A 15,277-nucleotide genomic window follows, 5' to 3' on the forward strand; every position below is an offset into this window, starting at 1 on the left:
TGTAATTGGATTAGTAGTGGTTTTCTGGTCTCACACCGACATAGCCAAGAATGTGTGGCGGCGACGGGTCTCGAGCTTCGGCTACTCACCGCGGTGGTGTGAGTTTTTCCACTGACTGCAAATTGTAAGGTCGGCACTGTCTTGTAATGAGAATTTAGAATTCTGTTGTTTCAAAGCAGTAAGTATTCATATTATGTATGAACATTTATCGGCAATCTGATCAAAATATCTCCTAAAATAATAATTTATTCACATAAATAACTTAATACTTTTTTTTAGGCAATATTGAGCTGCATCTACTAGAACTTGAGTATAAAAAAATATACGACTCCGTTTAAAAAACGCATATCAACTTCGTGTGACCTCTACGCATGTGTATGAAGAAACTACACCAGATCATGGTCCCTTCAAAATCATTCACTTCTTATGTAAACTATTTTTTTATGTAACATACAGTATTCAAGAATATCTCACTTAAAGATTGACACTGGTCTTTAAAAACTGCTCTTTAAAAACAAATAACTTTTTTAAAATGCGACCAAACGGCTTGAATTTTTTGAAGATGTTAGAAGGATTAATTTATTAAGTAATGCACAAATAATTTTTTTTTAAATTTGCTATTGGTCTTAATTGCGAAGAAAAAAGTAGAGGTCACGATTTTTAAGTTTTTTACCTGTCTGTAATAAAAATTTAAAAAGTGTCTTTTGTAGATCTAAGTTACATACATGCACAAAGTTTCATTAAAATAGGTTGACTTATAACAATACTATAGGGATTGTAAGATGTAAAAATCTTTAAATTTAGGGTTCAAATCACAGTTTCTTACAATTTTTGCTTTTTTCAATCAATTATATTTCATGGCAACCTTGATCGATTTCGATAAAACTTTATGCATGTATGTAACCTACTTAGTTTTACAAAAGGCACTTTTTAAATTTTCATTACAGACACAGGTAAAAAACTTAAAAATTGTGACCTCTACTTTTTTCTTCGCAATTACAACCAATAAAAATTTTTTAAAAATATTATTTATGCATTACTTGATAAATTAATCCGTCTAACATCTCCAAAAAATTCAGGCGGTTTGGTCCAATTCTAAAAAGGTTATATGTTTTTAAAAGGTGTACGAATACTTTGTACACCGACTGTATAAATAAGTATATGTATTTATATTTATAATGTGTGTGTGTGGGCGCGCGCGCGCGCGCGCGTGTAGACGTGTCAAGCTCTTCGCTTTACGTTATAGCGTTGAGATTCCGTTCACAAAGCTGAATCTGTATTTGTGTTTTCTAAGGACGAATCAATGTGCGCAAAAACAAATTTCTTTCCATTTATCGATGATAGTGGCGCATCCTTTTGTCTTGCCAAAGCAGCTAAACGAGCCAACGACTCTTCTCCCCTCGCGAGTATCGAACGCTTCTGTATTACACTCTGAAAGTATAAAGAATTACAAATGATTTGTATCGTAAGAATTGTTTAACAGTTTGGTCATCGGTAAATGATTTTCTAATATCAAAATTTACATGAATCACGCGCGATTTTCCTTCTAAATTTGAGCTATTCAACATGTCCGCTATAGTGTGAGGTATTCTTGCATCAGCTGCAGAAACTGACGAATCCAACATTGTATTTTCTATTTGACTTTCGTTGATTCGTCTCTTCTTCAGAATTTTCATACCAAATTTAAATATTTGACTATTATTTAAATCATTCTCGATCTCGGTATCTACACTAGTCTACAAATATAATATTTAATGTATAGTTATTAGCAGTCTCTTTGAAATCGTTAAAATGTACAAAAGTTTGGAATGTTCTTCAATCATTCGAAAAACTTGTAAAATCATGTATCGCATATTACTTTACAACCTGTATAACCTGACAAATATTGAACTACATATTTCATATCAGAAATATCAGCTTATTATTATGTTCCCATTCATCAAAACTATACGACTATTAAATTTGTTGACATGAAACTTTGCAAGTAACATTATAATAATTTTCATTAAATAAAGTAATTAATAAATTATAAGGTAAATATTACGTTTAGGGGAGGTAGCTCGTATGACCTTGGCCTTAGCATATGTTGTCACCCTTCTGAGTAACCCCCAAAAGATTTTAGCCGTCGCTCGTTTTTTATTAAAAAGCTTACAAAATATAGCAGTCACTTTAAGTATTGAAGGCTAAAACGACTAATACGTTCGTAGAAATGGTGTACGTATTAAGGCAAAAAGCTTTGCCATTCTTTCTTGGTATGTCACTCATATTAGTGTATCATTTTCACGAATGTAGCCGATGGTCGCTTATATCTCCGAGTTCTTATTTTACATACAAGCTTTGATCTAGGATTGGAATTTAAAGTTACAAAAAGTGTCTGTTATGTTATAACTCAATCAAAAGTATGTAAGTACGTTGGTCTAGATTAGGTGTGGTAATCCGGCCGCCGTAAGATGGCTGGCAACGTACGCGTGAAATAATAACAAATGTATGAAAACTAAATGTGGAAAAATATTAGGAAAGGATTATCTCACGCGTAAGCAGGCGGCCGCCTTGTGTGTCGTTAAATTTCGGAGTGTCCTTGATAACATGTGTCAAAACCAAGATCACATACATATACAGTAAAAACGAATAATTTTTTAAATGTGGAACAAACGGCTTGAATTTATTTTAGACGTTAGAAGGAGTAGTTTACTAGCTAATGGGTAAATAATTTTTTTTCAATTGTTATTGGTCGCAATTACGAAGAAAAAAGTAACAATCATGATTTTTACATTTTTTATCTGTGCCTATAATGAAAATTTAAAACATGTCTTTTGTAAATCTAAGTAAGTAAGTTGTATACGTGTACAAAGTTTCATTGAAACCAGTTGACGCATAAAAAAACTATAGGTATTGTAAGATGTAAAAATCTTCGAATTTAGCAATTTTTGCCACTTTCAATGAATTACATTTCACAACAACCTTGATCGATTTAGAAGAAACATTGTGTATGTATATAACTTACTTAGATCTATCAAAGAAACCTAAATTTTCATTACAGACAGATAAAAACTTAAAAATTGTGATATATACCTTTTTCTTCGCAATTGCAACCAATAGAAATTTTTTTTAAAAATTAGTTCTACACATTACCTAGTAAATTAATGTTTCTAACATCTCAAAAGCCTCAAGCTGTTTGGTCCAATTTTGAAATAGTTATTCGTTTCTAAAGGGTATATGAATATTTTTTACACTATGTACCGACAAATAGCAATGCAGTAGCATCGACAAGTTTTTGTTGCATATCTTTTTAATAAAAAACGAGCGGGAGCTAAAACCTTTAGGTCAGTTAGGAGGGTGACGTTGATACATATGTCAAGGTCATCCGAACCATGCCACCCCTACACATAATATTTACCAATTATAATTAACGAAGTCATAATATATCGAAGAAAGTATGCATACACGTAAAGAACAAAGAAAATTCCAATCTTTTGACTGGCAACACATGTTACCATTTTTTCTGCCAGAAACTTTTCCCTGTCGTGTCTTATTTTACGCCATTTTGCTTCATCTTCTTCATCGGACAAATCAACCCAACCATCTTTGTCTTCAGAAGGTTGAAACTGATCATTATCGTCTTGTTTATCTAAAATAAATTCATTTTTCGTTTTGTTTTGAGATTAGCTTCATTCATCAAAGAACATGACACATCACACGTTCAACATACTTATGTTTTTCCATTTAAACTTTCGTTCTCGAGCGCTTTCACTGAACAAATCGCCTTCCTCAAATAATAATTCCTTGAGCATCCTCACTTCTTTCTGATCCTCGTCTAATATCTGTTTCATATGAAGTTTACCCAACTGGTTTTTCACTTGTCTCTCGTCAATTTCTTCATCGTCCCCATCTTCCAATTCTAAATTATCCATATCTTTCTCATCCTCGTCTGCAGATACATCGCAGTCGCTCTCGCTGAGTTCAGCTTCATTTTCCAAAAATGTAGCAGCATATTGCTTTATGTTTTTCTTTGAGACAACAACTTCATTCTCCTCTGAATCATAATCTATAAATTTATCTTCGTCGCTAGACACTGAACATTCGTTTTCTACCTCGTCATCGGATAATTCTAGTTTCTTCACTTTTTTCTTTGATCGATTATTAATTTTTCGTACCATCAAATTTTCGTCCTCATTTTCGTCACTTGACAAAACACATGATTTCTGCCCAGACTCATCATTTTCCTTTGGTCGTTCATGGATAGCATCCGTCTCAGTGGATATGGAGTCCTTTATCGATGCTGATTCTTGCGAATTTTTAATTAAAGGCTCACTGTCCAATAACTGTGATTCAGTTGTATTTGACAATTTCGAAAAATCAAGACTATTTTTGTTGGTCATGAATTTACCAGAGCATAGTTCCATGAGTTCATCCTCCATTATATCGTTTTGATCAGTAAAAAGTAATTTCTTGTGTATGGTCGCTCGATTTTTCGAATCACTCCCTTGTGATAAGTCCCCGATTCGTGGACTTTCCATCAGATTCAGATCAGGCTCAACCACTAACGATTCCTGTTCAGTCGGAGCAATCTCGTTTTCATCCTTTAGACAAGTACTCAACGCTGTTAATTGCGTCGCGGGGGAAACAAAACTATAATATTCTGCTTTTTTGGTTAGTGGTGTTTGATTCAGTTGATGTTCTAAATCGCTTTCAACATGCGTTTGAGAGACTGGAATGTCTCTTTCATTGTCGCTATGAAACATGTTCGTTATTGGCAATGAACATGTTTTATTGTCTCTATTTGCAGCCTCTTCATTATTCAATGTATCACATGATCGTGAATCATCTTCTACTGGTTCTACAATTCGTCTAAACGGTTTTCGTTTCGCGTCAGTAGCATCGGAAGTACTGTTCTCATCGTCTTCCACAATTAGTCTTTCCTCATCTTCTTCAGAATTTTCATCTTCGCCTTCGTATATAATTCCATCCTCGTCGTCTACTTCGTTATCACTGACATCGGCTTCATCATCTAAAAATTCACATTTACTCCTCTTCTTTTCCTTCTTCTCACATATATCATCCTCGTCCAATTGATCCTCCTCACTTTCACATGTCGCAATACTTGGCGAGTACAGTTTGCTAAATTGGTCTCCTTCATCCAAAGTTTCGTTCCATTCTATATCATATTCCTTCATCTCCTGTTCCTTCTCTTTCCATTCTTCCTCGCGCTTTAACGCTATTTTTTCCTTCAACTCCTGCTTCAAGCGCAACAACTTTGCTCCAGGTTTCTGCAACTTAGGATCAACTTTCTCACAATTCTGAAGTTTATATGGAAGCGTTTCTTTAACTTTAATCGATGATCCATCAGGAGATTCTATCATTTTTGTTACAGTCACTTTTGATGTATCGTTTGTTTCATTATTAGTTTTAGAATGTTTATATACAAACCTATCTATTAAGGCATTTATTGCTTTCTTATTTGGTTGACTGTCATCTGTTAAATCAATTACTGTACCTGGTGTGCCTCTTAATTTAGGTGTTACATTTTGCATACTCAATAATGTTTTCTTCTCATTAATGTTTGGAGTGATATCTAACTTGGGTGGAGGTAGACCATATTCGTTATATTCATCTGACTCTTCTGCAACTATTCCTAACGATTGTTTCACCATGTTTGCATAATCGTTAATATTCGAACTAGACCCATTTGAAGAATCATCATCAGTCTGTAAATTATTTTTTTCATTCCCACAAATTTTATCGGAGCTTCTTTTCATCATATTTCTTTCTCCGTCTTCATTTTCAATGATCTCTTCTTGTAATAAGACATCACCTTCCTTATTAGATCCTTCTGTCTCATGTGTGATTTTGAGTAAAATATGTACATCAGCATTTTCTGCAGTAACAGTATCACGATTACTTTTTAATATTGCTAAATCATCTGATTTACCTACTTGCAATGCATCAATTTCCATTGGTAAATTATTTTTGGTCCCATTCGTTTTAGTAATACTTTTATTTATTTCGTGCACTATACTTGTGTTATTTTCTCCTTTATTATTTACACACAAACTATCATGCGCAAACAATTTCTTTGGAACAATTTCTTTTTTAAATTTCTGTATATATTCTCTATTCGTGTTTTCTTTATCAGTTTTGGAATAACTTTCTGTTGTTTCTTCTTCTGAATCAGAAGACTTATAAAACGTTTCAGCTTCTTTCTCTTTTTCTTTCAGTACTTTGCTGATCAATGAAAAAAATGCAAATTTAGTAACTAATTATTTACTACAAAACAAAAACACGTAATATCAATAAATTTACGTTGAAGAATTACTTACTCAACAATAGCAGATGACATTTTTAGTTTAGCTGCCATTGTAGGAGCTCTCGGAAGAGCTGACAGTACCTTTTTTCTACTTAAAAATTCTTGCAATGTTCTCTGCTTTGGCCTATGATAAGGAAGTGAAATTTCAGTTTCCCTTACTAACCGTTGAGTTTCACTTTGTATTTGTTTCATAGCTTCTTCTTTACTAGCTCTTAGAGAAACCTAAAATTTATTAGAGGAATATATATTTAAAAAAATGTAATGTATCAAATTTATTTATTGATACTTTTTATTGATATACTTTTCTCTTTTGAGATTCATCATGTCCCTTTTGTTTAGATACTTTATCCTTTACAGGGCTTGACTGTGTTTCATGAACTTCTTCTTCTGAGTCTGAATCTATTAGAGTTCGAAATCCATTTTGTACCTGTAATATAGATATCCGAAAGATTATTTCCAACAATTATTATTATACAATAATACCTTCTGGGCGCAATTAACAAGTTCAGCCGATTTTTTGGGTATCTCTTCCATAAAATCTACTATCTTGTTCGGTGATGCCATTTCCATACATTTATCTCCTGCATTAAGCTCCTTCTCAGTATTTCCGTCATCAGGACCACTGATTTCACTCATTCTCAAAAAAGGAATTCTCTAGTCCTATTAATTTCTACCTATTTCAATCTATAAAAACTTTAAGAGGCTACATAAAATTCTGCAATTATAACATAGTGTTTGTTAATATTTTATAAAGCATTTTCAAAAAATTGTAAATAAAATCAAATTGTGAACACTTCTTGAATACTTTTTAATAGATAACAGTAATACTACTTTAAACCTACAAAATTACAAATCTTGTTTTTAAAACAGATCACAATGTTGATTGACAAATGTCTGACAAATTTGGCGCGAAAGTGTCATGTCATTGGTTATAAAATATAGTAGAGAAGTAATAACACGAATTTTATATGAAGAATTTTTATTGACAGAGGTCACGAAGTATATGTATATAGAGTAGGCTGTGACCAGAGCTCTGTTTGAACCACCGACGACAAAAGAGGATATGAATCAAAGAATACGTGACGCTTGCGCTTCAGTGACTCCCGAAATGTTAAAAAATGTTAGAACAACTTTGATGTTTCGAGTAAATAAATGTTTACAAGCCCGTGGTGGACATTTTGAACATTTAATTTAAAGTACATTTTATTTCTTCACGAATAAGCAAAGGACTCAAGCGCGTATAATTCCATAACGCTATTTCCGAGCGCTTCAAGTACCTACAACTCGAAACTTCAAACTGTTATATCTCATCATGGAAGTATCTGACAAAAAAATGTTTCAGACAAAATTGACTTGTTTTTTCCTGTAGAATCTAAATATGTAACATTTTATAGGGGATTCCATTTAAAATTATAAAGGTACCTCCCCTCCCCCGTTAAAGGGGAAGGGAGGCCACTTCACGTTTATGTAGTCAGAAAGGCCCTTCAGTTCCATGCAATTTAAGGGGGCCGGCAGGAATTTGACCTTGACTGTCACGCCAATTCTTGAACGGTCCTCGAACGGTCAGTAGGGAAAACTCATTGTGGAATGGTTAAAATTTTTTTTGTGGAACTACGTCGCGTCTACGACATATCGGTAAAAAAGAATATATGAAATGCCGATTGAGGATGGTAAGAAGATTGAGTAGTAGCGGAAGAGAGAAACGAAAATTGAGAGAGAAAGCTAGCGACTAGACATGGTTGCCACATATAATCCTTCGCCTCACTGTTGCCATGTCATCAAAACCGTAAATGTACAAGCGTTTCGTGAAACTGATTCCTGCCTCGTGAGCCCGATTCAGCCGACCAACACATGCTAACACATACATTGCCACGGGCGCGTAGATATACGCAGGACTCGTTGTCACATTACCTCTGCAGTTTTTCGCTAATATCTCTGGAATGAAACTCGAATGGCGGTCACGTGTATGCAAAAGCTAATGAAATCATTTGATGTATATTAAATTAAATCAATTTATTCTTAACATTATAATAATTTTATATATATTACCAGGACTTCATGAAAATGTGCCGGCATTTACTTCCTGGCAGAAAGAAAATTATATTCAAATCTCATTTGAATGAAATTTAAAGCAGCTCTTTTTATGCCACGAAGCGCATAAATGTAATAATATATGTATACTATTATATATATGTATATTTATATATATCGTCTATGTCACGCCGTATTTTATGTACACTACAAAAATTGGTGTGGCGCGACGGTAGCGTGCCAAGCTTTCACCCGGCCGACCAGCGTTCAAATCCTGCCTACTAACGCATTTTTTTTTTATTTTATTATGTTTTATCGTTATGTATTTATATTTTCAATCGATTTTTATATAATAATTATATATTAAATTTTATAAATTTCCTGTGATTTTCCGGATTTCGAACAAGTTACTATTACGTTTGTGTGATGAGACATCTCGATGTTGATTTTAAATAGACGTGTTAAAAACGGATCACCCTTTCTTCATTACATTATAATGTCAGAAAAGTAAAACCATAAAAGTATCTACTAAAAACGTTTCCCCTTCGTAATGACCCCTTTAGAAGGATAGAGAATTGAACATTGACTTCACAATGAGCTGGAAAAGGACGCGGGGTGTCCCCGTTTCAGGTAGGTGAGTGGTGCGCTCCGCAATACCAGCAGACTTCGTTTACGACTAAATGACCCTATTTTTACCTCGAGAACTATGGGTCATCCCTGTTGTAGTAATGTTTCGGCTTTTATTCTTTCTATGTAGTGTTTAGTGACCGAATCTCAAAGGATTTTTCGATCTCTTACAAATTGTTGATTTTACAGACATTTCAAAAAACGTGTCACCCTTTTTCCATTAATTCTAAGACTAGAACTCCCAAATCGACGTTATGACCTTCGAATGACGAATAAAATTTTTTTTATCTTTTATTCGTTATTTTCAAAATTTTCTTTTAAAAAGAAAGTGAGCCGGAATTCACTTCCGATCAGAAAGAAAATTATATTCACATATCATTAAAGCAGCTTTTTCCATGCCACGAAGCGCACAAAAAATTAAACAAAATTTATAATATTTTTTTTACTTTAGATATTGAAGTAAAAACTTTAGAAGTTTTATATACGCATATGAGGGATGAGGGACGGAAGGATGCTGAAATAACTGTAACAAAATACATAGTAATAAAAGAAAATGTTTTATTTGGCAGAAAAAGAATACCAGCATTCGCTGCTAGGATAAGGAAAACTGCCAAAACCTTATCAGTATTCATAATACAAAAATTACATTATAAATATAATGAAATTGTAACAGTATGATTGATTACAGAAACGTCCCCTCAGTCCTCCTATTGGACTTGGCCGCATGAATCTCATCTGTAACATGACATAAATAAAAACAAATAAAGTATTGAAACATATAATAGATAAATTCGTATGATTGTGTATACTTACCGGGTCTGAGATGCGCAGTCGGATGGTTTGGGATCCATTGGCAGCACTCTGGAATCTATCAGGGAAGTCGAATCTGCAAAAATAAATAAATTCTAACCGCTGAAATAATCAGCGGTTCCGCAGACTGTTTCAAAGTGTGCGGCCCGACGACATCGCGTCAGGAAGCTCGAGCGAATCCAATGATTCGCGAGCTAAAGAATGATCTAGTTTGCAATTTTCAACCGCTGAAGTAATCAGCGGTTCCGCAGACTGTTTCAAAGTGTGCGGCCCGACGACATCGCGTCAGGAAGCTCGAGCGATTTCAATGATTCGCGAGCTGATGACGATAGGCTTTCTTCGCTCTATATCGGAGGGCTCTCGAATGGCCATACTCCTGTTGTGTCGACTGTCCACTATTTCCGGCAGCATGCAATGTATGTAAAATCGGGACAATTTCGATTGCATTTCTTGCTGCCAAAATGTGTCGTCTCTATATATCTTTAGCGATATCAAGCCTTTGCGTGTCCAAACACAAAACAGGCAATACATTTTTTGCGTAATGTGCAGCTGCCCTTGCACTTGATAATAGTAATAATGGTTTTTGTTCATTACAGTACCCGCATCATCCACAAATATTTTGCGTACTGCAGGTACTGTTTTTATTGCTTCTTTTGGCGATATATTTTCTGCCGTTTTCGGGCATTTGATTTCGACGATACCGTCGTCATCATCGATCACGCCGTCCGGAGAAGCTCCCAAAAATGGGATTGAGGCATCGATGAAAAGGCCACATTTTCTTATTTTGATGCCTTCTTTCCGCGAGAGTTCTTCTCGGGCCATATGTTCGCACTGCCGCCCATGCTCAATGGAAGGCAGGTCCAAAACTTTTGGGTATAGCAGCGACCTTACCAAATTACCACACGGCGTTTTTTTCAAACGTCGGCACACTTGCCCGAAGTTCGATGCCGTGAGTAATTTCGATCTATACATTTGCCATTTTTGGCTCTTCACTTGCTCTGTGGTGTCCTTTTCAATGGTTTTTCTATTATTCTGCCAATCCTGCAGAATTTCCATGTGTCTTTCCTTCTCTAGGTTGAACACATGTTCCTCCATGTCCGGTTTTTCTGCGCTGGGTCCGTAATCATTGTCTCTCGTCGTCTGTGAAAACGGCTTTCGCGCCTTCTTCGGTGAGCACTTCCGCTTTTGGTTTCTGTTTTCATTCTCTTCTTTTCTTCGTTTCTCCATGGCTTCCAAACATTTCGGCGGCTCCTTTCGCTTGGCCCGCATAATGCGGGACAATACCTCTTTTGTGTTGTACTGTATAACAGCAGCGGCACATCTCGCGGTATACGATCCCCTTTGACTCCAATTTATCCTTTTGCCGCCAGTATATTTCGCAATGATTGAATTGAAGCTCTCCACTGAGTTGTTATTGCTATTATATAACAAAGTTTCAGCGTGAGCTATCAGCGGACGGAAGATATCTTGAATCTTGTAATATATTCCGTTTTCCATTAGGTGCGGCACCATGTTTTCTTCGTCGTTATTTGCGATGCGGTCGCAGAAATATCCCAGTCTTCGGCACTCTTTGTGTTCTCCAAAGACGTGGCTAGGAATGTTCGTCAAATCCTTTTGCAAGTTATTTATCTTGCGATTGATCGAATAATTTTCCTTCACTCTGTATTCCGCAGCTTTCGCAATGTCCGTACGCATACTTCGAACGCTGCTTTCTACGGCTTTTCTGTATTTCCCGGGCGGAGTCTTCTTCGCAATATCTTTCAGTTTATTGCAGAAGTTGCGTAGCAAATGGTTCGTGCATTCAATCTTTTTCACACGAACCATCTCCGCTTTGTACGGGTCACAATCCAAAATTTTTTTATATACGCTGCTGTCGCCGTCAGAAATCAGTGTCGCATACACGAGACCTCTTTTTTTATGCTGGTCTCGAAGCCATCTGCAATTGCGTCGCTCTCCATTTTTGTCGACGTTTGGTGTCGTCCCCAGTTTTTGAAGCACGAATGTTTTTTCGGCTTTTCGTTCTTTCTGGCAGCGTTGTGACATATGACGCACATCTTGTTCTTCACTCCAGTAAATAAAACTTTTTGCGTGTGGTATCCAATTATTGCACCCACACCGGACATGGAGTCGTATTTTCCAGTACGGTAGGATCTCTTCATCCAACTACCGTCAGCCACGACGGGGATGAATGGAATTCCCGATGGTAAAACGTCGCCTCTTTCAATGGCTAAGCGTTTTTCTTCTTCAGCCGCTGCTATCATTTCTGCTTCAGCAGCATTGATGGAGGTCTTCACGATGTCGTCATGACATTTTCTGTATATCCATCGAGACATGCATGGAATGTTCATTGCTGAGAACATTTCCTCCATTTGCGTGTAACCACCTCCACTAGTCATTGTGCCGGCGACCGCACTGGAATTGATATTCAATCTATTGTTTTCTGCGGATTCACTATTTATTTCCGCTTTATATTTGCACATCTTGCATTCGATTTGTATCTTTGTCGCCAAGCCCAAGCGCCTCATGCCGGTTATAGTTAAATTGGCCATGGAACATTTCAAAGTTTCCGAATGGCTCTCCAGTTTTTTCATCTCATCGAAGATGTGCCGCAAATCCACAATGCTCAATTCGGCGATAGTGGATTTTTCGGAGGTTTCCTCCCGCGTTGATGACTCCGCGACGCAACAGTCTGTGTCGCTGGTCATTGTTGGTGCCACATTCATCTTCTCGGGAATATCCTTGTTTGACTGTTCCCGCGCTTCTTCATTGTGGACAAGCTTGGCAGCCCTATTTTTCGCTATTTCATTACGTCTGAAAGTACAACATAACAACATGCAACGAATGTCAAAGGATTTCTCGATATCTTAAAAATTGTTGATTTTAAATAGACGTGTTAAAAACGGATCACCCTTTCTTCATTACATTATAAAGTCAGAAAAGTAAAACCATAAAAGTATCTACTAAAAACGTTTCCCCTTCGTAATGACCCCTTTAGAAGGATAGAGAATTGAACATTGACTTCACAATGAGCTGGAAAAGGACGCGGGGTGTCCCCGTTTCAGGTAGGTGAGTGGTGCGCTCCGCAATACCAGCAGACTTCGTTTACGACTAAATGACCCTATTTTTACCTCGAGAACTATGGGTCATCCCTGTTGTAGTAATGTTTCGGCTTTTATTCTTTCTATGTGGTGTTTAGTGACCGAATCTCAAAGGATTTTTCGATCTCTTACAAATTCTTGATTTTACAGACATTTCAAAAAACGTGTCACCCTTTTTCCATTAATTCTAAGACTAGAACTCCCAAATCGACGTTATGACCTTCGAATGACGAATCAAATTTTTTGTTTTCTTTCATTCGTTATTTGAAGTTTTTATTTAGACATATATTTTGCAGACAGTACCTCGCAGACTGCAAAGCCGACAACACGAAATTCTGGTTTTGAAGTATATTTTATGAAACCCTAATTGTCAAGTAAATAATCACCACCTTCTCGTGGTTTTCATTGAGCAATGACACCTTTCTTGTAGAACATATTCAATTCACATACAAACTAACATGTATACGTAATCAATCAGAATTCTCCATTCTTCTGAAGGGTTCATTTTGAAGGGGAAACTTCAGGGAATGTGACTATATTTTTTCCAACATGTGAATCACTGGCTCATCATCGGAAAAAAACGCAAAAGAGGAATTTGTTTACAGTTTCCTACATTGTAAAGTTACTTGTCATGGTCGAAAAAATTATTTTATAACAGCCGTATCCTTTCTAAATTAAACAAAAAGTAGTGTAGCTGAAGTGGAAACAGTCCCGGAGATAATAATTCGCAAGCGAGGCCCGTTCATCGACAATGTAGGCAGAAATTGTAAACTTCGCCTGTAATTTCTAAAAATAGTTCTCAAGCTGCAAAAAAGAAATTATTGCTAAACCTCTTCAACTGTTACATGGACTACAACATATTTCATTCTAGTTAATTACTAGAATATAACGGATATTTTTCTATTCTATAAATAAGTAGTAAATAATCAGACTTTATTCGAACAGATCTTCAAATAAGGGTATCATATTGTCATCCGACACTGGCGCTCAACACGCACCAGAGACCAGAGTTGGGCATTGTTTCGATAAAAAATTATTTCAATAACGATTCGAATAAAAGATACGCGGATGGAGAATCGTGCATTATTGGCAATTTATGCTTTTATATTTTTAATCAGAACAATATTGTTAATACGAATGAGTTGTAGAGCTTTTCACGATCAAAATGAGTCCAAACACGGCATCATTTGTTTGTGATTTTTATCGTAACATTACGAATCAGTGAAACTTGTTCGATTACACTCGAATTTGACCTCATTCTCATCAGGAAAATCCCCTCCATACGCTCGTCACAATTTTATGAGGATATATTGAAAAATCTAAAAGTTTAAACTTTCATTCGTCCGCGATTCTCCATCCGCTTACATTGTATGTCGTCTGTCGTCGCTGGGTCTTTGATGCTCGGCGCTCGGCAAAAGTTGTTCGAACATTTATTCGAAGCCTTCGAATAAAAGATACAGATAAAAGATGGAAAAATTATTCGAAGTTCGAATAAATCCGCTTCGAATAGAAAAGTAACTTTATTCGTCGGATACATTCTCGTGGAATAGAATTATTTATTCGATACTCGTCGGATAAAGATACTTTTTTAATTCGAACCTTCGAATAACGAATACAAATATTTTTATCTTTTATTCGTTATTCGAAATTTTTATTTAGATAAATATTTTGCCCAACTCTGCCAGAGACGAAACCAACGAATTATCATGCCCGGTCCTCTCGGCCTGGTACGGGGGGTGAGGTTTATGGCACTCTCAAGTGCTCTCTCATTTCGGGTCCTTCGACGGGGAAAAGCAAATTGGCGCAAATAAGGCTGGGTTCCATAAAATATGGAAACACGTGTACCTGAGCAGGACAGACCTGGCTGACAAAGTCCAGATCACCACGAGTTAGGAAATAACGAAAGGAATAATGTACGGAAATCATCGCACGCCACTGCGCAGAGTATGCGAGAATGCCCGAAAGCCGGCCATAGGACAATTTTTCGAAATTACGAATATTGTTCATTTGAGTTGCGATGTCATTTTCTTCAAACCACAACGAACAACTTTACAAATTAATTTTAACATTGTGAAATCATATTTTTATTATGTTCTCTTCAGTCAAATACTGCGAACTGTAATGCTTGTTTCTTCCTATTGTGTCAAATGTGTACACTTTGGAGGACAATCTTGCGATTGAAAGTTATTACTTAATTAAAATTGCTTGCGTGACCATGCATCAGCATGTACATGGTTTCGAATGTACACTGCCATAAAAGAAAAATCATGTTATCCGACCAAAATAAAAAAATCAATTAATGAAAATTAAATTATTGATTAAAATGTTAAATTAACATATTCGTGTCCAGCGACCTCAAAAACCCTTGCGCACGGTTTTCTTTTGAAAAGGTTTCCAATGTTTTCTT

General features: G+C 36.0%; 1 protein-coding gene across 1 annotated transcript; it reads right to left on the reverse strand.

Moving 5' to 3' along the window:
* Window positions 1-1,214: 1,214 nt before the first annotated feature.
* Window positions 1,215-7,256, reverse strand: LOC143353104 (uncharacterized). Its single transcript, XM_076786162.1, has 7 exons — window positions 6,788-7,256; window positions 6,606-6,731; window positions 6,318-6,526; window positions 3,710-6,222; window positions 3,495-3,628; window positions 1,524-1,736; window positions 1,215-1,431 (listed from the first exon to the last, which is right to left on the reverse strand). Exons 1-7 carry the CDS (start codon window positions 6,938-6,940, stop codon window positions 1,261-1,263), a joined length of 3,519 nt encoding a protein of 1,172 aa, XP_076642277.1. The 5' UTR covers window positions 6,941-7,256; the 3' UTR covers window positions 1,215-1,260.
* Between the last annotated feature and the right edge of the window lie 8,021 nt (window positions 7,257-15,277).

Source organism: Halictus rubicundus, chromosome 4 (assembly GCF_050948215.1).
Source record: "Halictus rubicundus isolate RS-2024b chromosome 4, iyHalRubi1_principal, whole genome shotgun sequence".
In the NCBI taxonomy this organism is placed as follows: domain Eukaryota; kingdom Metazoa; phylum Arthropoda; class Insecta; order Hymenoptera; family Halictidae; genus Halictus; species Halictus rubicundus.